Source organism: Schistocerca piceifrons, chromosome 2, assembly GCF_021461385.2.
Source record: "Schistocerca piceifrons isolate TAMUIC-IGC-003096 chromosome 2, iqSchPice1.1, whole genome shotgun sequence".
NCBI classification, from domain to species: Eukaryota; Metazoa; Arthropoda; class Insecta; order Orthoptera; family Acrididae; genus Schistocerca; species Schistocerca piceifrons.
The window spans coordinates 878,926,053-878,950,291 of record NC_060139.1 but is presented as its reverse complement, the minus strand read 5'-3'; the positions used below and the strand labels follow the sequence as shown (position 1 = coordinate 878,950,291).

At 44.2% G+C, this 24,239-nt stretch overlaps 1 protein-coding gene across 1 annotated transcript in view; it reads right to left on the bottom strand.

Moving 5' to 3' along the window:
• Positions 1-24,239, bottom strand: part of LOC124775959 — a 211,652-nt gene that overhangs the window by 97,515 nt on the left and 89,898 nt on the right. Inside the window, exons 6-8 of the mRNA XM_047250801.1 lie at positions 18,506-18,706; positions 12,818-13,000; positions 4,267-4,440 (exon numbers count right to left, since the gene is read on the bottom strand). Coding sequence (XP_047106757.1) covers positions 4,267-4,440; positions 12,818-13,000; positions 18,506-18,706 — 558 coding nt within the window. The remainder of the gene's footprint in view (positions 1-4,266; positions 4,441-12,817; positions 13,001-18,505; positions 18,707-24,239) is intronic.

Below are 24,239 nucleotides of genomic sequence, written 5' to 3'. Positions count from 1 at the left end.
TTTTTCTGTGCATTCTAAATTGCAGTACTCTGATAAGATGTAACTGTACCAGCCATCATTGTAAGCATCACAGTCTTTGACAAACTTGTAACGGATATCTCAAGTGAAACACTTCGGCGAGCGGGTGGGAAGCTAATGGGAAGCTAGCTGTATCTTTAGTTTCGCTGGGAACTGGCCGTTTGAATGACACAAAGCGTTTCGAGTCTGTGCTTTTCATGGTTAGCTGTCGGCGCTTTCCAGATGGGGAGGTGCTGCCATGGTGGAGTAATACGTATATTAAGTAGCACTGAAGTCTCTTTATGTTGGCCATTCTCGAAATATGTGGTACAAATGTTTGGCGAGGTTCTGGCTAGAATCGCGCAGCTTGCGTAACATTATTTACAACGTTTCCAGATCGTTAATGTGAATTTATTCATGTTCAGACTTTACGTTCGCTGTCCAGTGAGATGGTAAGTTCCCGAGACATGATACAGAGTCGGTTTACATTATTCCAACCGAATACTAGTGCCATTCATCACACTCTCGTCTAGTAAATTGTTTCCAGTTGTTTTTAACGTACATGATTGTTATTTAATTCTTTCTTTTGTGGTGGTCTATAACACCACGTGCCTCACACAACGACGATTGTATGCTTTACTACAGTAGTGACTTTGCTTTAGATGAAATGACAGTCACTTGCTGAGGGTATTTTAGTTCTGTCATTACAACTACAAGAAATCGGGTGTTTTCCTCACCATACGCGCTTCGCTTTCTTGAAGTGAAGCATAATCAGTGGTTTGTAATTAATGAAATTTTCAGTTTGATTTCTTATCTAGATCGGAAAGTAGTTCATTGACAAATTGTTGGTTTTTATTTACGAACAGTTAACGAACTGCTTTTCGATCTATACAACAAGTCAAGTTGTAAATGTGTTTAATTACAGACCACTGATGATGCTTTACTTCTATAAAACGAAACGCCTCTGGTGAGAAAAACACTCAGTTATTTGTGGTTGTGGCGACGGAAAAAAATACCTTCAGAAATTGTAAAGCAACTACGGGCAATACGGCCACAACACGAAGAATTTAATAATCATTTGAACCAGAGTGTATGAGGATTATTTGTAATCCCTTACCACTATTTCAAGATTCTCTTTTTTCACGATGATATGTGGGCTTTGCAATGTACGGAGTAGCTATTAAAATCCATGGAGAAGAAATAAAAACTTTGAGGTTCGCCGATGACATTGTAAATCTGTCAGAGACAGCAAAGGACCTGGAACAGCAGTTGAACGGAAGGGACAATATCTTGAAAGGAGGACATAAGATGAACATCAAAAAAAGCAAAACGAGGATAATGGAATATAATCGAATTAAATCGGGTGATGCTGCCGGAATTAGATTAGGAAATGAGACAGTTAAAGTAGTAAAGGAGTTTTGCTATTTGGGGAGCAAAATAACTGATGATGGTCGAAGTAGAGAGGATATAAAATGTAGACTGGCAATGGAAAGGAAAGCGTTTCTGAAGAAGAGAAATTTAGATTTAAATGTCAGGAAGTCGTTTCTGAAAGTATTTGTACGGAGTGTAGCCATGTATGGAAGTGAAACGTGGACGATAAATAGTTTAGACAAGAAGAGAATACAAGCTTTCGAAATGTGGTGCTACAGAAGAATGCTGAAGATTAGGTGGGTAGATCACATAACTAATAAGGAAGTATTGAACAGAATTGGAGAGAAGAGAAATTTGTGGCACAACTTGACTAGAAGAAGGGATCGGGTGGTAGGGCATATTCTGAGGCATCAAGGGATCACCAATTTAGTATTGGACGGCAGCGTGGAGGGTAAAAATCGTAGAGGGAGACCAAGGAATGAGTACATTAAACAGATTCAGAAGTATGTAGGTTGCAGTAGGTACTGGGAGATGAAGAAGCTTGCACAGGATAGAGTAGCATGGGGAGCTGCATCAAACCATTGGACTGAAGACCACAACAACAACAACCTTCAGCTTGGAGGCCAGTCTTTGTGAGCTACTGCTTTCCTAAAAACCAGTATCAGCAGTATGCTTCGGCTATTTCTTTGCACGCTTTTCAGGCCAGAAGGTGAGTCATCATCTGGAGGTGCGCAGACAGCTGGCGCTACGTCGCCTTGTGTGTGGCGTGATTGCTGTGTGTTACTGGATTTCAGAGTTCTAAATAGGTTAACAGACTGAGCCTCGCATGCTCATAGCAGGTGACCTGTCTACAAAGTTGGTTACCTGCACATCCCTCCGAACAGTTAATGAAATTACTACAAGTAGGTGCTCTTACAGAATTGACTGAAATTCTCAATCATGATCACTATTCTTTCAGTTTCTTCAATTTTTTCAATTACTTTCATAGTTATAGTTAGTGTTATACACTGAAGCACCAAAGAAACTGGTACAGGCATGCGCATTCAGATACAGAGATATGTAAACAGGCAGAATGCGGCGCTGCGGATACACGACAATAAGTTTGAATACATTATGGGAGAGGCAGTGATCAGTGTCTTACAAATATTCACTATTAAAAACAGTCTTGATCACGATTTATTTATTAAGGTGACCGGTTTCGACCACTACTGTGGTGATCTTCAGACCACTGAGTAGGAACCTCTTTCTGTTGGAGAATCACTAGTGATTCAACGAAACATCATCGACATGGGCTTTCGGAGCCGAAGGTCCACTCGTGTACCCTTGATGACTGCTTGCCTCGCCTGGGCCCATTAACACCGACATTGGACTGTTGAAGACTGGAAACACGTTGCCTGGTCGGACGGATCTCGTTTCAAATTGTATCGAGTGTATGAACGTGTACGGCTATGGAGACAACATCATGAATACAAGGGCCCTTCATGTCAACCTGGGACTGTTGAAGCTGATGGAGGCTCTGTAATACTGTGGGGCGTGTGAAATTGGAGAGATATGGGACCCCTGATACGCCTAGCTACGACACTGACAGGTGACACTTATGTAAGCATCTTGTTTGATCACCTGCATCCATTCAAGTCCATTGTGCATTCTGACGGACTTGGGCGATTCCAGCAGGACAAAGTGACAGAATTGCTACAGAGTTGTTCTAGGAACACTCTTCTGAGTTTAAACTCTTCCGCTGGCCACTAAACTCCCCAGACACGAACATTATTGAGTATATCTGGGATGCCTTGGAACGTGCCGTTCAGATGAGATCTACACCCCCTCGCACTCTTATGGAATTATGGACTGCCCTGCAGGATTCATGGTTTCAGTTCTCTCTAGCACTACTTCAGGCATTAGTCGAGTCCATGACAAGTCGTGTTGCAGCGCTTCTACTTGCTCATTGGGGCCCTACACGGTATTAGGCAGGTGTACCAGTTTTTTTGGCTCTTCGTTGTATGATGATTTCACGAGTCTAAAACATTATTTACAAGAGCGTATTTATTGAGAGCATTTTTCAAGATCCATATCTGATTATAATTCGAATCTCAACAGCAGTTACGAGTGTATAGCCTCTACTGGTCCCTAAAGCGGAACGTTAAATATTCCTAGATACCCGTAGTAGACATGCCACAGTCATGGAAATATTTAATATCACTGTAGTAAAAGCAACCTGTCGGGTGAGTACTGCAGAGGGAAAAACACCAGATCTGATGGCTTTGGGAGGCGTTAGAAACAACTTCCATATAATCAAGACAATGAATGGTATGACACTGAGAGAGGTTTTGGATCTAGAGTTATTGGCTCTTCTTTGGGCGTTTAGATGTGATTTATTGTCGTAGGTGACTATCCGTAGCAGTATGGCAAGTAATATTCTACATTCAACGACCGATTCCGTCGCTTGCCTAGCCTGCAAGTTAACTACACATGGGATATAGTCAGTATGTCTATTACTTGTCATAGCTTTCTCCCAACCACTGTTGACATTTCTTGTAATTTTTTCTACAAATCTCGTTGATGAAAAAACTCGCGAACGCATCCGAGTCCTCTTTGATACTACTTTGTGCAGTTAAGAGGCACTGATATCAATAAGTTGTGGCATTGCCCGGTATAATATATAAACGCTGTAGCCGGCCGCGGTGGTCTAGCGGTTCTAGGCGCTCAGTCCGGAACCGCGCGACTGCTACGGTCGCAGGTTCGAATCCTGCCTCGGGCATGGATGTGTGTGATGTCCTTAGGTTAGTTAGGTTTAAGTAGTTCTAAGTTCTAGGGGACTGATGACCATAGATGTTAAGTCCCATAGTGCTCAGAGCCATTTGAACCATTTTATAAACGCTGTAAGCACCTGTGGTCTACCTGAACACTGATGACGTCACTGTTGAGGACGTAGCCGAGTTGCTGGAAGGCTACGCCGACGCCCGCCCGGCGAAAGTACGTGAAGGCCAGCCGCGCAGCCTTCGCCGCCGCCGCCGACAGCACTGCAGCGGACACGTCACTGCGAGAGGTCAGCGAGGTAGCAGAGCTCCCGTCCTGAGGACATCAAAGGCAAAGGCCTGGTTGTATTTCCTATCTAACTGACTGCAACACGTGGTCTGTCTTACAAAATTAGCTACAGTGTACTTTCCCACCACTGCTGCGATGCGACAATCGAGTATGATGGCGCTCTATTCCCCCACCGACCACCCCGGTGAAGGTTTCCTGTTATTTCCCTAAACTGCCTTAGGAAGTGTCGGCCTGTTATGATCAGGCGAAACTGTGGGTTCTTTGATTGCGTAGTTAGAAGGCTCATCACACCGGAACACATGAAATATTAGCTCTTTTTTTACATAAATTAATAAAAAATTTATATGGACACAATTTTTTGCCACAGAAGTACTGGATAATTTAAAACTGTCCTGACTAGCAAAGCATCTCTTGATGTACTTATTAACAACTGATCTCTTGAAGTACAAAGTTCAACATCAACATCACTACAAGTTCATCTCAAACTCTAATTACTCGTTGGTGTGGGGCGATGTGGTGACTGCTGTAGCTGAGGTTTCGAACTGGGGCTGAGCTGTTGCATGCTCAGCACTATGTTGACCTCAGAGCGAGGGAACTGCTGTTGCTGAGTGGGAGGTTGTAACATTATGTGATTGCCCTACCATTTTAAATCATTCACTAACCGAGCAGTCGCTCGGCAACAGCTACAATTTGCAAATAACGTTGCGAGAATGTAAAAAACGAATGTCCTGTGGCGTGACATGTTTATTGTGGAAGCGCCGTCAGAGATGCAGCGGGCTATTGACTTTGAAAGCCGCTGCGCGAAAGGCGGACAAAAGACGAACACTTTTACACATTCTTTTGACGTACGAGATATTCTCGATGAGCAGTTACTCACTCTTCTGTCTCTTGTAATTTGTGTCGGACGTGTATGTCTTGCCACTATATTATTATTGTTTAAAAATATTATTTTAGTGTAATGTGAAAGGGCCATACTGCATAGCAGTAGATTTATGTGAAAAGCTACATTGTGCGACATGTATCTGGAGCTTCAGAGCATTTCACGAATTGTTTCGTCGAAATCGGACGGAAGTTGCATACGGCGAAATATTTTCTCCTCACCTTATTCTTCTGGTAAATGCATGATAAACTTCGGTCCCTTAGGAAATTCATGTAGCTGTAAGTTAATGCACAAAAGTAAACATATTGTTATAAGGTGTGGTCTTCTGCATGCCGACTTTGATATGGTACCGCGATCTCTGGACGGTATCGAAGATTCCATTCCTCATTTTGCTCAATCAGAGCTTGTGCTTTAGCCCTAATCACATCATCGTCAATGGAGTATTAAGTCGTAATCATCCTTCACTCGAGATGGAACCCTATCAGTTCAAGGGCTTGTTGCACGGTAAGCAGATTTTTGCAACTTGTTCTACAAAACATTTAATTTTCAGATATTTGTGTTGTGGTTGTTCTACATTCATAACACCTTTTGCAGTTGAAACGTCCAACTATTTGCTTTTACGCCATGAATGCTTGTTTTCGTGTTTGAGTGAGGACATCGCTCTGAGGACATGGCAGGCCTTGGGCCATTACAGAGGGGACATCAGGCTCGAAGAATTATATTACTGCCTGTAATCGAATAATTACACAGGTAAAAGCTGCAATTACTTAATGATAGCTTATTTATGCATAGCTCTGACCAGTATATTTAGTACTTCTAATGAGAGTAACGTGTAAAGGGTTACATCAGTAAAAGAGAAAATGTTTGTCTTATATGTGCCTGTAGAGCCGGCCGAAGTGGCCGTGCGGTTAAAGGCGCTGCAGTCTGGAACCGCAAGACCGCTACGGTCGCAGGTTCGAATCCTGCCTCGGGCATGGATGTTTGTGATGTCCTTAGGTTAGTTAGGTTTAACTAGTTCTAAGTTCTAGGGGACTAATGACCTCAGCAGTTGAGTCCCATAGTGCTCAGAGCCATTTGAACCATTTTTTGTGCCTGTAGAGGTTAAATAAGAGTGCATCTAACTTTACGTCGTCCACAACCAACACCATCGATGGCATCACGTGCGACTGACAGTGATACACACTCGAGTCGCAATACCCTCAGAGACTCAACACTGCCCGGTGGTGTAGCAGGTACGTGACGCGGTAATGAAAGTACACAAGTGGAGGTTAGACGAATGGGGAATCGTTCTATGGACCAAAAATTAAGGAATTCACTGAAATAAGCGTTTTTGACAAAGTGCAGATTGTTAGGAAGGAGCATCCAGGAAACGGTGGAACTGGACTGTCATTTGTATTTTACTGTCGTTTTTACCTATGGAAAGCAGTTTAATGATGGTGAAATTACGTCTGAGGCGAACAGATGAAGAAGAAATCTGATAAGAAACAAGAAACTCCAGTGGATCCCACACTAACAGTCCCTACCAGTTTCGCGTCAGAGGACGAGGTGGAGATTATAGCGTCCTCCAAGCACCTAGACCTCGTCGACGCCTCAGCAGCGATGATAATAGATACAGGTACTCAACCAGAAGCTGTAGATGACCCTGAGGTGTAAACTGCTTCCTTGGTCCCTTCATACCTTCCCAGATTACAGGAAGTGTCATCCTGTAGTGGAATTGCATAGTATTTTCCCCCTGCCTGACTGAGCTACGATAACTTCTCAGCTACTCCTGCTTTCTGCGTTGTCCTTCTGGAAACCCAGACCCTCACCCTTCGTGGCTACCTGGGATGTTACGAAAATCGTAATGTTTGTAACAGGGTGTCACGTGCAACATGTAGCTTCCTCCAGATGTTGAAGTACCACTAAATGTATTGGCTGCACTAATTTCTCAACTTCCCCCTTCACCTTTCCTATTTTTGGGTGATTTCAGTGTACTTAACCCTTTGTTCAAAAATGGTTCAAATGGCTCTGAGCACTATGGGACTTAACATCTATGGTCATCAGTCCCCTAGAACTTAGAACTACTTAAACCTAACGAACCTAAGGACAACACACAACACCCACTCATCACGAGGCAGAGAAAATCCCTGACCCCGCCGGGAATCGAACCCGGGAACCCGGGTGTGGGAAGTGAGAACGCTACCGCACGACCACGAGCTGCGGACTAACCCTTTGTAGGGGTGAGCCAAGATTACTAGCTGTCGTAAAAATATCGAGAATCTACTAGCTCAATTCGACCTTTGCCTCCTAAATACAAGTGCCCCTAATCATTTCAGTGTGGCACATGGCACATACTCAGCCACTGATCTCTCAGTTTGCAGTTCTGGCCTTCTACCATCTTCATGCTGGAGAGTTCATGGCAACTTGTGTGGCAGTGACTACTTTCTTATCCCTCCTGCAACGCCACTCGCCTAGACGCTTGCCCAGATATCACTTACCAGGGCTGAGTGGGATGCTTTCAGCTCAACTACCACTGTTGGATCTCCATCGCATGGCACCATCGATGTCGTGGTTTCTGCAGCTGAATCGGCAATCGCTTGTTCCTCAGGTTGCCACAGGTGGAAGACAGTGCCTCGGTTGTGGAAATCGCTGTGACGATTAGAGATCGTTAGCGGGCCCTCCAACGTCATAAGTGGTACCCGTCAATGGAGCATCTCATTTCCCTCAAATGGCTCTGTGCCTGGGTCCATCAGATAATCAGAAGACGGAAGCAGGAGGAGTGCTGGGAACAGTACGTCGCCACCATTGGAACTTCAACCTCTCCTTCCCAGGTTTGGACTGGGATCAGGCGCCTCTACAGGTATCACACTCCTGCAGGTATACCTGGGATTTCCACGAATGTAGCTGTCTAAACAGACCCAGAAGCAATCAAAGAGAATTTTGCTGAGCATTATGCTTGAACGTCTGTGTCAGTTACCACCTCGCCTCTCGTACCGTAAAACAGCGGGTGGAACGAAACCGCTTATCTTTTACTACACGCTATCTTGAGCCATACAATGCCCCGTTCAGTGAGTGTGAATTTCTCAGTGCCCTTGCACATTGTCGCGAAAAAACCCCTGGGCCAGAATGCATCCATCCTCAAATGATTAACCATCTATCAACGTATTACCAGCGCCACATCCTTGTCATCTTCAACTGTGTCTAGAGCGACGGCGAATTCCCATCGCAATGGCGAGAAAGTATAATCTTTCCAGTTTAAAAATTTAGTAAGGCCCCGTTAAATTAGCATAGCTATCCTCCTATTAATCTCAGGACGTTCTGTGTAAGCTGGTTGAACGTATAGTGCGCCGGCTCCTTGAGTCTCGGAGCCTTTTTGGCTCGGTCCCAGGGCTGTTTTCGCCAAAGTCGCTCCACCACTGACAACTTGTTATACCTGGAGTCTGAAGCTGAACGGCCTTTCCCCGCCGTCGTCACCCATATGCCGTCTTTCTTGACCTTATGAAAGCATATGATACCACTTGACGATACCAAATTCTCAGTACATAACATGAGTGGGGTCTGCGTGGCGCAATCCCTTGTAGAGAACTTTTTCGTGCTCTGCATCTTCAGAATTCGAGTCAGTGCTTCACACGGTTCCCACCACACCCAAGACAAAGGGGTCCCACAGGGCTCTGTACTAAGCATCCCTCTCTTTTTAGTTGCCAATAATGCTCTCACAGCAGTTGCGGGGCCTTTGTGTCACCCTTCCTACCTGATGACGACTTTTGCGTTTCCTTTTACCCTTATACTATTAGTGTGGCTGAATGTCGACTACAGGGAGCCATACAATAGGCCGAGTCATGTGGTTTCACCCATAGCTTTCAATTTTCAGCCACCAAGAATTGTGTCATGAACTTCTGTCGCCGTCGCACAATTCACCCTCACCCACAGTTTTATCGTATGACCATCTTCTTAACGTAGTGGGCTCTTATCGCTATTTAGGACTGGTTTTCGACGCCCACTTAACTCGGCTTCCCAATCTTCGTGAGCTTAAGCGGAAGTGTTGGCAGCATCTTAACAATCTTCGTTGTCTGAGCTGCACCGACTGGGGTGCATATCGCCCTACACTGTTTCAGGCGTACAAAGGCCTTGTCATCGGGAACCTGGCGTAAGGTTCAGCATCGCCCTCAGTATTGCAGATGCTGGACCCTACACACCACTCCAAAGTACGAATTGCGACGGGTACTTTCCGAACCAGCCTTGTGAGCGGTCTACTCATAAAAGCTGAGGTTCCTCCATGGCAGATCATGCGGCAACAGTTGCTTGCCAATTACATGGCTCACATTCACAGCTCGCCTAGACATCCTCACTCTCTCCTTTCCCCTAAAAATGGCTCTGAGCACTATGGGACTTAACATCTATGGTCATCAGTCCCCTAGAACTTAGAACTACTTAAACCTAACTAACCTAAGGACATCACACAACACCAGTCATCACGAGGCAGAGAAAATCCCTGACCCCGCCGGGAATCGAACCCGGGAACCCGGGCGCGGGAAGCGAGAACGCTACCGCACGACCACGAGCTGCGGACTCCTTTCCCCTAGCATGGCACTCCATCTCCTACAATGGTGGTTCAGATCGGGAATTACAACTGCAGTCAGTGTCCAGCCACTTATCACTGAGCTCGAGTCTTTCCCTCTACCACCTCTCCTACAAGTCCACTCACATAAACCTTCATGGTCTACATCTCGACCACAGATTCGGATGGATCTATCACTAGTCCCAAAAGACTCAGTTCATCCTGCGGCCCTTTTCGCCTGTTTCTCTCTATTCTTGACATACGAAGTGGGTTTTTATCCTTTTGTTTAAGGGTGGGAACCACATCTTCATCTTTCAGGCCCTCACCCTACCTGCATTTTAATTCTTCCTCGCTCCTACTGGTGCTGTCTGTTCGACTTGGTGTTCGTCTTTCCTGTGTTTCTCTTGCATTTTGTATTCAGGCTGGAGATTTTGGTGTGTTGTAGAGTGGCTGGTTCATCCTTTTTTATTCTAGAGATCATCCAGCCCAGGACGTCTGCTATATCGTTGTAACGCCTTCTACAGCATTTATCCTTTCAGTGGTTTCTACATCAGTTAGTTTATCGCATTTTGTTCCTTTCCCGGATTTCAACCAATAGGATTCTTTTGGATTATGGTTTTAATCCGAGACCGGTGTGACTAAGAAAAAGGGATTGATAACCTTGCAGTTCAGTCCCATTAATCTACAAACCAACCAACGAACCTCACTCCTCTGATGGACTCCTTTATCCCTCGTCGAACCTTCTAACCTACAACACCCATGCAAGGCGGAATCCCATGCTCACAAAGCAGAACAACAGCTGCAGTATCCCTCAGTAGCGGTCACTGCATCGTACCGTTACACACGGAAAATGTAAATCACGATTGCAGACACATTACATGCACACTCAGTTCTTTCATTCCAAACTGGTGGGTGTAGGCGGGGATTCAATCCGCTCTTTGGCCAGTTGACAACCATTAACTGAGATGAAAAAATACTAAGATAAAGTTGAGGTATTTAGAGGTAGTTAAAAAAATTGAAATATGAAAGTTAGGGCTGTACTTATAAAAATAAATACTGTCGTTTTGTTAATGTATTATTTAAATCAGTAACAGCAAGCGGTAAAACGAGAAACAATAAAAGTACATTTAAAACACAAATTAAAAAACTCTGATCTGAAAAAAACGCACCTCACTTTCAGTAAGAATGGGAGGACCTGCCCTGGGATAGGTAGTCCCATGTTGAAGGGGGAAAGGTTGAAGGTTGGTCGCTGAGGAGGGTGGGAGGGTCTTGGAATGGTACCGTAAAGATGGAGTAATGGTGCGTGGTATCGATGGAATAGGAGTGGCTGTTGGGAGAAAAGAAGAGAGGAGCGGGTGTAGGTTTCCAAAAAAAAAGAAAAAGAAAGGTTCAAATGCCTCTAAGCACTATGGGACTTAACATCTGATGTCATCAATCCCCTAAACTAAGAACTAGGTAAACCTAACTAACCTAAGGGCATCACACACATCCATGCCCGAGGCAGCATTCAATCCTGCGACCGTAGCAGCCGCGTGGTTCTGGACTGAAGTGCCTAGAGCCGCTCGACCACAGCGGCCGGCGGTGGAGGTATCAATAAAAAGGGAGCAGGGGTTGAAGAGGGGAAGCGGAAAAGGTGTATGGAAATACAGAGAGTGAAAGGGAGCTCTGATGAGGTGGAATGGTAGGGTGGATTGAAGATTGGTAGCATGGGTAAATGACTTGAGGGAATTCATGGTCTGGGAGGTGGAGAGTGTTGAAATTTCTTTGGGAGAGGCTGTGGAGGGTTTGCAAGTGTAGGCTTGGTGGAATGTGTCACTAGAGGTGTAACAACATACTAGGATTGGAAATTCGAGGGCAAACTATAGGAACATTGGAGTCAAGTTCTTGGGTGGTGTGCCGGCCTGAATGGCCGAGCGGTTCTAGGCGCTACAGTCTGGAACCGCGCGTCCGCTACAGTCGCAGGTTCGAATCCTGCCTCGGGCATGGATGTGTGTGATGTCCTTAGGTTAGTTAGGTTTAAGTAGTTCTAAGTTCTATGGGACTGATGACCTCAGAAGTTAAGTCCCATAGTGCTCAGAGCCATTTGAACCATTCTGAACCTTGGGTGGTGTGAATTGTTTGAATGTGATTGAGGAGAGCTGGGAATGTGATGAGCTGCCATAGGATTGGTGTCAGGGAAAATGAACTGATGCAGAAAGCAAGATGGAGTGCATGGTGTTCAAGGACAGAAGATACTTATATAAACTTGGCGCGTGATGGAAGGTGGAGAGCATGATGTTCAAGTACGTATAGAACTTTGGTGGTGCAGATATCCATGCAAAATTTGCATAGGAAGGGATGTGTCGGATCAAGGTTTTGTAGGTGTGGATGGCAGTGGAGGGGTGCAACCGCCAAGTCCGGCTTATTAGTAAATTCAGTTTATATTGTGCTTACCGTTGGATGGTCAGTAGATGAGGTTTCCACGTTATTTGCGTCGATGATTAATTCAAGATATTTTTGTGTATTAGTTAACTGTACAGGACGATTGTAAATAGTAAGGTAGAAGTCATGGAGCCACAAGATGCAGGTGGTTCGTTCTATATCTATTGCCGGGGTTTTGGAAGAGTTGATCTTCGGGAGCCATTGGTTAGGTTATCTGACTGAGGTGGATGTGGAGAGCTCATTGGGATTTCTTGCGTATAGGACAGAGGACGAGTAAAGCTATATCATCAGCATACTGAAGGAGGTGAACTGGCGAAGGAGCATATCGGCAGTACAGAGGAAATAAAGGATAGGAGAGGACGGAGCCCTGGGGCATTCCTAGAGAGGTACACAACAAAACCAGCTAGAATTGTTTTACTTTAGGTTCTTTATACTTTCTTTCAGCTTTATGCGAGAACGAAACGAAATGTTATGCAGTTCCCGTGAGACTTACAATGTACATCATAATAAAGAACCGAAGAAATAACCAAGACGTACAGTTTAATGATATGTGTGCTCCACCGTACCTTTTGAGCGTCGAGCGCCACCACCTCAGAGCCATCTGCTGACACCACCGCTCCCTGGACCTTTTCAGCGACCAGAAGGGTTGCGCGGTTGCCCTTCGTCGTCAGGAGCCTGTTGGTCCTCGCCGTGCCGGTTAGAGGTATCGTAGCCGCGTACATCTCAAATCCTTTCAGTGACTGACTTATCTGAAATTTCAAGGCAATGAGTGAGTAAATATGGGATCCCCTATAATACCTAGTACCTTCTGTACCTTCTAGAACCTAGTACCTTCTGCTTTTTGTGAAGAATGCATTATCTAGGTCTGTTATGAATACGCCGTTTTATTAGCAGCTTTTGTCTGAGAGTGTCGCTGATTTGAAACTTCCTGACAAGGTAAAAGCGCGTGGCTAAACGGTACATGAACTCAGGACTTCTGTCTTTCACAGGCAAATTCTCTACCCACCAAACGAATTCGCAACTGCGAATAAGCACAACCCTCAGCTGTAGAATGGAATGTCGACAACGAAACTTTGTGCTCGATCGGGACTTGAACCCGGATTTCCCGCTTATCGCGAGTGGCCGCCTTACCATTTGGCTATTCGTGCATCGTTCACGACCAAACCCAAACCTCCATCGTCCTCAATCACGCGTCTACGACCTGTACCCGTACATCCATTATGTATATTTCCGTACATGCCAGACGCTGTACTTGAAAGTCGCTTGCGCGGTATCGGTAGATAAATACAATACTGCAGGGCCTATGTTATCCTTTGGACATGCAATGGAACTTTGCGTCATAATCAGAATGACACTGGCACTGCAGTATCGTAAATTCTCTATCTTCTGAGCTATTGAAGCACAGCTCAGGAGCCTCTCCTCCTCCCCCCCTCCCCCGCCCTCCTCCCTCCTCACTGACAATTTCGCCAGTACGCCATCTACCTCCAAATCATAATCGAAACAATCCCCTGGCTCCCAGGAAAGTTAGTGAGACAAGGGAAGCAGAAGAATTTCTGTGAAGTTTGAAAGCTAGAAGAAAGAGTACTGGCTTAGGGACGCTGTGAGGTCGGGTCGTGAGTCGTGCTTGGAACATGAATGTACACTACTGGCCATTAAAATTGCTACACCACGAAGATAACGTGCTACAGACGCGAAATTTAACCGACAGGAAGAAGATGCTGTGATATGCAAATGATTAGCTTTTCAGGGCATTCGCACAACGCTGGCACCGGGGGCGACACCTACAACGGGCTGACTTGAGGAAAGTTTCCAACCGATTTCTCATACACAAACAGCAGTTGACCGGCGTTGCCTGGTGAAAGGTTGTTGTGATACCCCGTATAAGGAGGAGAAATGCGTACCAGCACGTTTCCGACTTTGATAAAGGTCGGATTGTATCCTATCACGATTGCGGTTTATCGTATCGCGACATTACTGCTCGCGTTGGTCGAGATCCAATGACTGTTAGCAGAATATGAAATCGATGGGTTCGGGAAGGTAATACGGAACGCCGTGCTGAATCCCAGCGGCCTCGTATCACTAGTAGTCGAGATGACAGGCATCTTATCCGCATGGCTGTAACAGATCGTGCAGCCACGTCTCGATCCCTGAGTCAACAGATGGGGACGTTTGCAAGACAACAACCATCTGCACGAACAGTTCGACCACGTTTGCAGCAGCAGCTCGGAGACCATGGCTGCGGTTACCCTTGACGCTGCATCACATACAGAAGCGTCTGCGATGGTGTACTCAACGACGAACCTGGGTGCACGAATGGCGAAACGTCATTTTTTCGGATGAATCCAGGTTCTGTTTACAGCATCATGATGGTCGCATTCGTATGTGGCGACATCGCGGTGAACGCACATGGAAGTGTATATTCGTCATCGCCATACTGGTGTATCAACCAGCGTGATGGTATTGGGGTGCCATTGGTTACACGTCTCGGTCACCTGTTGTTCGTATGGACAGCGCTTTGAACAGTGGACGTTACATTTCAGATGTGCTACGACCCGTGGCTGTATCCTTCATTCGATCCCTGCGAATCCCTACATTTCAGCAGGATAATGAACGACCGCATGTTGCAGGTCCTTTACGGGCCTTTCTGGATACAGAAAATGTTCGACTGCTGCCCTGGCCAGCACATTCTCCAGATCCCTCACCAACTGGAAACGTCTGGTCAATGGTGGCCGAGCAACTGGCTAGTCACAATACGCCAGTGACTACTCTTGGGAATCGAACCCGGGCCCTTAGGATTTACAGCCTGTAGCGCTGACCACTCAGCTACCGGGGGCAGACACCTAAGGACATCATACACATCCATGCCCGAGGCAGGATTCGAACCTTCGACCGTAGCGTTCGCGCGGTTCCAGACTGAAGCGCCTAGAACCGTTCGGCCACCCCCGTATAGTGTTGAAGCTGCATGGGCAGCTGTACCTGTACACGCCATCCAAGCTCTGTTTGACTCAATGTCCAGGCGTATCTAGGCCGTTATTACGGCCAGAGTTGGTAGTTCTGGGTACTGATTTCTCAGGATCTATGCTCCCACATTGCGTGAAAATGTAATCAGATGTCAGTTCTAGTATAATATATTTGTCCAATGAATACCCGTTTATCATCTGCAATTCTTCTTGGTGTAGCAATTTTAATGGTTAGTAGTGAATGTGTAAGAAATGCGTGCAATCGAATTAAGATTATCCTTCAGGGCAGATACAGTTACAGAAGTTCATTCGTTAGGACTGTCCTTTCTCGGTTTCGCATGACGCCGTAGAACAAGAAACAAGTTAGATACGCGAAAACATTTAAAAGTACTTGAGGAGTTGGAAAAGTAATTTAAAACTGTGCAGAATGCATTCACGAGGATGTGGATACGTCGTCTGATCTTCAGGCCGCCAAATTCCTCGCGTCATACATCCACAGAATTTTTTTGTAGTCTGACCTTCACAACTACGGTGCAGATTTTTGTAACATTTTATGTAATGAGCCACTTGTTCCAGTCCACCTGTCATGTGCAGCCCGCCTATACAAAGATAAACTCAAAGTACTGAGAGGAATGCTCCACTTTTTAAAGGAATCATTTTGATATTGAAAGGCCAATGCACATTTCACGTCATGATACGCTTCTGACGCATTTAAGCATTTTGGTCTCTTTAGCTACCAGGACCTTCAGTTAGCAGAAAAAAAACTGACGTTCCAGCCTGTCTCATTATTTGTTTTCAACGGCCTGAAATTGTTCACGTCAGTTTTCCCCGCTTGTAGTCTTTAGAGTTACCTTGCATGATGAGTAAGCTGAAGGATGTGTTGAGATGAGGTACTTTTTCGTACCTGAAATGGAAACCACACCTTTCTCACAAGAGAACGCACAGGATCTATTAAAAATTCCACCGGACCAAAGATGGGTCTGCACCCCTCCACCATCTTCCACATTTACAAATTCTTGACGCGGCTCATCTTTCATTTATTTGAATGCTCTCTGAAAATAATATCCTAAATGCAATTATCACTCCCCATCGTATCACTGAACTCTTCGTATTCTGTTTCATTTCAACTTCCCCTGCACGAATCACTTACCATTTCATCAAATTCCTCTCTCTTCTACTCCAAATTGTACATGTATCATGCACATCCCAAAATTTTACTGCAACAATCCTACTGTCTTCTCATTTACAGTTTTGAGATTTCGCTATACCGATAAAAACAGTCTACCTTTCAACGCAACTTGTACAGACTTCATACACAAAGAGTGACACCTGTCTTTTCTGTAAGAACCAAGCCACTCGTTTCGATCGTTTCCAACATTAGGGCTTCCTCAACACATCCCATCCTTTCCATTTCTCTCCTCTTCGTGGTCACGGTCCAGCTTCCATACGTATTGTGCCTGCACAGAGACCAGTTTTTCTTTCCACCAGTGGTCTTCTGCACTTAACAGACCTCTGCTACCCAACTCTTTACACCACCAAATTTCAACATATCCGCACCCAATACAGGCAATCTAGTGCAGTCAAATGTAAAACTGTATCCTCACTACACTATGTGAGCAAAAGCATCCGGACACCTGGCTGAATATGACTTTCAAGTTCGTGGCGTCCTCCATCGCTGGAATCCAATATGGTGTTGGCCCACCCTTAGCTCTTCCACTCTCGCAGGCATATGTTCAATCAGGTGCTGCAAGGTTTCTTAGGGAATGGCAGCCCATTCTTCACGGAGTGCTGCACTGAGGGGAGGTATAGATGTCGGTCGGTGAGGCCTGGCACGAAGTCGGCATTCCAAAATACCCGAAAAGTATTCTATAGATTTCAGGTCAGGAATCTGTGCAGGCCAGTCCATTACAGGGATGTTATTGTTGTGTAACCACTCCGCCCCAGACCGAGCATTGTGAACAGGTGCTCGATTGTGTTGATAGATGCAATCGCCATTCCCGAATTGCTCTTGAACAGTGGGAAGCAAGAAGGTGCTTAAAACATCAATGTAGGCCTGTGAACTGATAGTGCCACGCAAAACAACAAGCGGTGTAAGCCCCCTCCACGAAAAACACGACATACCATAACACCACCGCCTCCGGATTTTACTGTCGGCATTACACACGCTGGCAGATGACGTCCACCGGGCATTGCCCATACCCACACCCTGTCATCGGATCGCCACATTGTGCACCGTGATTCGTCACTCCACACAACGTTTTCCCACTGTTAAATCGTCCAATGCTTACGCTCCTTACGCCGAGCGAGGCGTCGTTTGGCACTTACCGGCGTGATGTGTGGCTTATGAGTAGCCGCTCGACCATGAAATCCTAGTTTTCTCACCTCCTGCCTAACTGTCATAGTACTTGGAATTCCTGTGTGATGATCTGGATAGATGTCTGCCTATTAAACATTACGACCTTCTTCAAATGTCGGCGGTCTCTGTCAGTCAACAGACGAGGTCGGCCTGTACGCTTTTATGCGTGTCCCTTCATGTTTCCACTTCACTATCACATCGGAAACAGTGAACGTAGGGATGCTTAGGAGTGTGGAAATCTTGCGTAAAGACGTATGACACGGGTGACACCCCATGTCCTGACCACGTTCGAGGTCCATGAGTTCCGCGGAGCGCCCCATTCTGCTCTCTCACGATGTCTAATGACTACGGGTTTTGCTAATACGGAGGACCTGGCCGTAGGTGGCAGCGCAGTGCACCTAATATGAAAAACGTATGTTTTTGGCGGTGTCCAGACACTTTTGATCACAAAGTGTATTTCCATCAGTTTCAGCAAATAATTTTTAATATCATTGTATCTACCATGCGTTCAATTATTAAAAAACTTAATACGGCATGTTTTTAACATATTAAAACTATCTTTGTGTAAAAGTCTTCTGCAGTAGTAGAAGGTCCATCTATGCAGCCACCAGTCGACTTCCTAATTCCCTAGCCTGTAAAGGGCAGGAAGAGAAAGAAAAATTGATATCAATTTAAAAAACGACACGCAAGAATGTAATGGAGAAATTTTCGCCCGGACGACAGCACTCAGTCCCAATTATCATTTATAGTCGACCAGTATTTTTAGGAACAGAATCTAAAATCACTGAAGCCATTGAAACCGAGGCACTGAAATTTTAGTGACTGACACATCTACAAATATACACAGGAGCGTAGAGACAGAGGAGATGTAATAGCTGAGAGTCATGATGTTCAGAAATACGAGGGTAGATGGCAGAGAGGCGGTCAGCGCGACTTACCTGCGACTGAGAGAGTGTGCTCGATTCGACCAGTATTGTGTCCAAACAGGACACTAATGTCTGAGGTGTAGGCGTTGTGCTACCAGTTCTGACAATCGGAGGTTGGAAGTTACTCGGATCCAATGTCGCCAGAGCTTCCTGCACGCTTACGGAGGCCTCAGTGACTCGCGACGAATTTTGCACTCTCGTGCGCGGCGAAGACTGCAGCCATTTAAAGGAAATATTCATCTCATTGTTAGTGAAACAAAGGAAGATACGAAATCAACATAACAAAGAAAAAGGTGTATGCTGATGAGACTGTGTCGCTTTTATTTTTTATTCGTTAAGCAGAAACTCAAAATAAATTTCGCAGGAGGAAGGGATAATAAAGATAAGTTTAGCTCCACCCAAATTCATGTGTAAAGTTCCTCTGAAAAAAAGCAGGATGCTCGTACATTCCGCTGCTAGACAGATTACTGAGGGCAGTTATGACACTAAAGATTCTGCACATTTGGTGTTGAAAACTCACCATCGTGTTTGTACGATACTATCAACTGTTTGCAAACACTACTGCGAAAAGCGAAATCTACGCATTGAAATATTAGTAATACGTGAAAGAAGTTGTACGCTGTATGTTGTCATATTCCTGGTTTATTCAGTTATGAATAGGTTAATCAAATGAAAGTATACGGTTCCAGAGACCTTTTAAAGTCTCAGACATCTTGGGTCTTGAACAGCTCTCTGGAATCATATAGTTTCATTTGATTAAAGCACCTACGTCTGGGTTTAAAGTAGGATATCCCGTTTCGTTTGATGCTGAGGTGCTATTTCAATACAGATTGACAGCCTCTGCAAAGCTGTTTGAGTTTAGGGGGATTACGAAGTGGGCTGAGGCGTGAATAGGAATTTGGATTGAGCAGGGAGACGTACTAACCCTTGCAATTGTGCATAGCCGTTGTGCTAGGGCAGTGTAGTGATTAACGCATTTGTCTAGTGAGCAGCAGATCGGAGTTCTAATCCTGGTCTTGGTACAAATTTTCATTCGTCGCTTCAATCTGCATACTTACCGGTACATGCATAAAATGAACAGTCTACTGTGACCAATAATTTCCCGTATAGCTATCTCCAGTTATATTTGTGTTCTATAGTTGTCTATCGAGTTGAACAAAGAGCTGTCGGCTGTGATCATGGGCGATAATGTTTTAGTCTGCTCTATCCTGATTTCTCATTTCTTATGCGAATGTTATTGCTAATGACGATCGGATCAGACGACGTAGTGGCATGTATCGAACATGACATTTAAGAGAAGGAATTAACGGACGTCTTTGAGAGGGCATTGTTGAGTGAGGTGATAATTCCTTACACGGAGAGATTCCTAAGGAAATATCTCATTCTCCTAACCTTTCAGAAATGGCAACATAGTGAGCTGGATAATATTCAGGACGAATTCTGCATTGTTCACAGTTTCCTCAACAATCACAAGAGGTGTACGATTATTATTGGATACGGCACTCCCCGTCTAGATTCTCGTTGTTGGTCCTTGATGTCGCTGCCCAAGAATCTCTGTTAATTTCTGCTGACCTTGACAAATTCACAACCGTAAATGACCATCAGTTAGGGCTAGGCCGACTATTCCTCATCACTGAACACGACGCCCTGTTAGTTGTTGTTTTCGCTATCGTCAGAAGCAAGTTTCTCTATGTTGAGGAGTTATAGGGAGCTTGACACACTCACGTCTGTGCCGGAAAAATAGGTCCTTAGTTGGCCCAATGTGTCCAACATTCATACTAATACCTACAATGATCGGCCCTTGTGGCCGTGCGGTTCTAGGCGCTTCAGTCTGGAGCCGTGCGACCGCTACTGTCGCAGGATCGAATCCTGCCTCGGGCATGGATGTGTGTGATGTCCTTAGGTCAGTTCGGTTTAAGTATTTCTAAGTTCTAGGGGACTGATGACCTCAGATGTTAAGTCCCACAGTGCTCAGAGCCATTTGAACCATTTTGAGCCTACAATGATCGCGGTGTGATACGAAATGGTGCAGCTGCGTCCAGGGTCCCGACTACTGCAGCTCATTTGAACTACTGGAGCCAGAACTGATACATATGTCGTTCAACTTATTCTTTGGAAGATCCATCCAGCGTCCAACAGACCAGCACTGCAACCTTGCTTACGAAGGGACATCCGTGAAACTGACCAAAGATGTTAATTTTCAATTTATTTTTTTTATACATTAATAGAGTTCATGGACTACAGGGATCCAAAATTTCAGTGATGAAATCGCATCCGAAGTGTCTGAAAAATAATGGAATGTGTGACGCAACCTTACTGACACACCCACTTTTAAAGCAACAGTTCAATACTAGTTCGATGAACAAAAATTCAGCGGATCGCTTTCAAGCAAACTTGCATGGTATACATTTAGAAGGCTGTGACATATACTCTTTGGTTTTATGGAACTTCTGTGACTCTGTTCCCTATGTTAGATACAATAACAAACCAGATCTTTCTTTTTTATGAAGAAGCAGTTCTTGTTTTGCCTTGCGCTATTGATGGTGATATGCGCAAGAGTTCGATTATTTCATCGTTCGATAATGCCACGGCGACAAAGAATGTATAAAAAACTGCAGTATGGGCTGCATGTTTCCACATAGTGTCAGCAGATGAACATCCAATTTATCATCTGCACCACATTAGCTAGTATCAATATCTATATGCTCAGAGCGAAAACAACACCTATATTCATAAGGAGAGGTTTGCAAATCGTATCCTAGATATTGCCAGTCCTACTTACTGGTTTGTGTCCGATCCTGAACTTCTAAAAATCTGGCAAAAATGTGGCATGGCAAAACCCAGGATTCACACGTGTCTCCAAACTCACTCATATGGAAACGATGCCCTGAATCCAAAATTTCATCTGCTACAGTTGTCAGAACTGTGACTTAAGTCGCATTTCTTGTATTTTGTGATAGGAACGTAGGGAGCATGAAGGTATTCGAGCGAATGGGCTAGGATATATAATATATTCACTCGAGACACCTTGAGAAAAATAGTACCTCTCTGCAGCTGAAACTTCAGTTAAAGACCTGATAAAGGAAAGAAGGCAGGAAACAAGCCTTGAAGGGAAAGGCGACCCTGAGTACAAATCTTGGGCCTCCTGATGATGTGACATAAGGAAAAACATTAGATTGAAAATAATGTTTTGTGAAGTTTATGTACCCTTTTCTCGAAGGCTATATTTATCAAATATTGTACACTTATCTCTATAAAAGCAATAAACATTATGTGAAACGTAAATTCTGAAATTTTGAATGTAAGCTGAGATATGGGAAAAAGTACTTGGAATTTTGCATGGATTGTATATTATACCTACAGAACTATAATGAAAAATTATTAAAATTAACCTATTCTGTGCACTCAAAAAACCTCTAGAGAAGTTTTCTGCGTGCAAAGAGATCAAGTAGACAAGATTTTTTTAAAAAAATATCATAAATTATTTATGAGAAAAGATGTATAAAACTGATGGAAAAAATCGCAACAACAACAAGAAGTTGTGCGACATAATAGAATTTTTTTTATTTATAGACGCAATCAAAGGAAAATTAAAGAGACCTTTGGAGAAAAGAGAACCACTTGCATGAATATCAAGAGCTCAGATGGAAACCCATTTCTAAACAAAGAAGGGAAAGTAGAAAGGTGGAAGCAGTATATAGAGGGACTATACAAGGGCGATGTTCTTGAGGACAATATTATGGAAATGGAAGAGCATGTAGATGAAGATGAAATGGGAGATATGATACTGCGTGCAGAGTTTGACAGAGCACTGAAAACCTAATTTGAAACAAGGCTCCGGGAGTAGACAACATTCCATTAGAACTACTGATAGTCTTGGGAGAGCCAGCCCTGACAAAATTACCATTGTGGGGCGGCAGGTGGAATAATTGCTATTAAATGTTTTGTATTTATGCTGTTGTTTGCCATTCTCAACACTGGCTCTCTAACTACAATATTGGCAACCAGAAAGTGATTAGCAAAACGTGAAGCCTGTAATTAGAATCCCTAGTGCCCACTTCATCTGAGAAATACATTTATAGCTACAGCTTATAGCTGTGAGGAATTAGGAGATTGTCTGGGATTCATAATCAAAAACCATTCTCTGTAAAATGTTCACTATATTCTGAAAGTCAGAGACGAAAAGGAATCCACACAATCCAACTACCAGAGCAGTTCAGAGTCTAATGCGCTGATGCAACTATAACTGTTCAAATTAAATGTTTAAGTGAACGCTTGCCATAATTTTATGATAATGTTCATCAAACGCCACGCTAAATAATGGTAGAATGTCTGCCCCGCGGCGGCACGTGAAAATACGACATACGCAACCTGAAGATAGATCATTAAAGTCATCCCAGAATTAACATTTCACTTGAAATCGATTTCATGGTTACGCGTATCCCAAGTAACTTATTATGGCATCTGAGGCTGTTTGTAGCAATGATACCGACGCGATGTGACTCCTGGCACTGGTGGTGCGCTAATCAGCATCTGGAGAGAACTGGGGCCTTTTTCTCTCGCACAGAGTTCTTACATATAAAGCCACGGTGCGGACGGCTAAGGGAACGCCTGATCAAATCCGCTCTCCTGACTAGCTGCTGGGCTCTCAATTTAAATGTGCAATCAGCACACAGGTAAGTAATCATCATAAAAGTCTGACGTGGCTAAGTCAAATATTTTGGGCGAGATAATTAATTTAATTACACTACACGCAGTAGACGAGCTCTGAACTTGCCCTTTGGAGATACGCTATCGCTATAGTTTTATAGTTATTCAGTTGAAACTTCTCACATCTTTATGATTATAGCGGATCTCCCTTCTACTTAAATTTAAAAATCCTAGCTTTATTTATTAATTGTGAAGGCAGCAGGGGTAAAAGACAGGGAGCGAAATGCTATTTACAATTTGTACAGAACCCAGATGGCAGTTAAAAAACTCGAGGGGCATGAAAAGGAAGCAGTGGTTGGAAAGAGAATGAAACAGGATTGTAGCCTAGCCCCGATGTTATTCAGTCTGTATATTGAGCAAGTATTGAAGGAAATGAAAGAAAAATTCGGGGTAGGCATTAGAATCCATGGAGAAGAAATAAAAACTTTGTAATTCTGTCAGAGACAGCAAAGGACTTGGAAGTGCAGTTGAACGGAATGGACAGTGTCATGAAAGGAGGGTATAAGATGAACATCAACAAAAACAAACGAGGATAACTCAGGTGATGCTGAGGGAATTAGATAAAGTAGTAAATGAGTTGTGCTATTTGGGGAGCAAAATAACTGATGATGGCTGAAGTAGAGAGGATATAAAATGCAGACAGGCAATGGCAAGGAAAGCGTTTCTGAAGATGAGAAATTTGTTAACATTGAGTACAGGTTTAAGTGACAGGAAGTCGTTTCTGAAAGTGAAGTGTGGACGATAAATAGTTTAGACAAAAAGAGAACATTTCGAAATGTGGTGCTAAAGAAGAATGCTGAAGCTTAGATGAGTAGATCACATAACTAATGAGGAGGTATTTAATAGAATTGGGGAGAAGAGGAATTTGTGGCACAACTTGACTAGAAGAAGGGATCGGTTGGTAGGACATTATCTGAGGCATAAAGGGATCCCCCGTTTTATTACTGGAGGGCAGTGTGGAGGGTAAAAATCGTAGAAGGAGACCAAGAGATGAATACACTAAATCGATTCAGAAGGATGTAGGTTGCATTGAGTA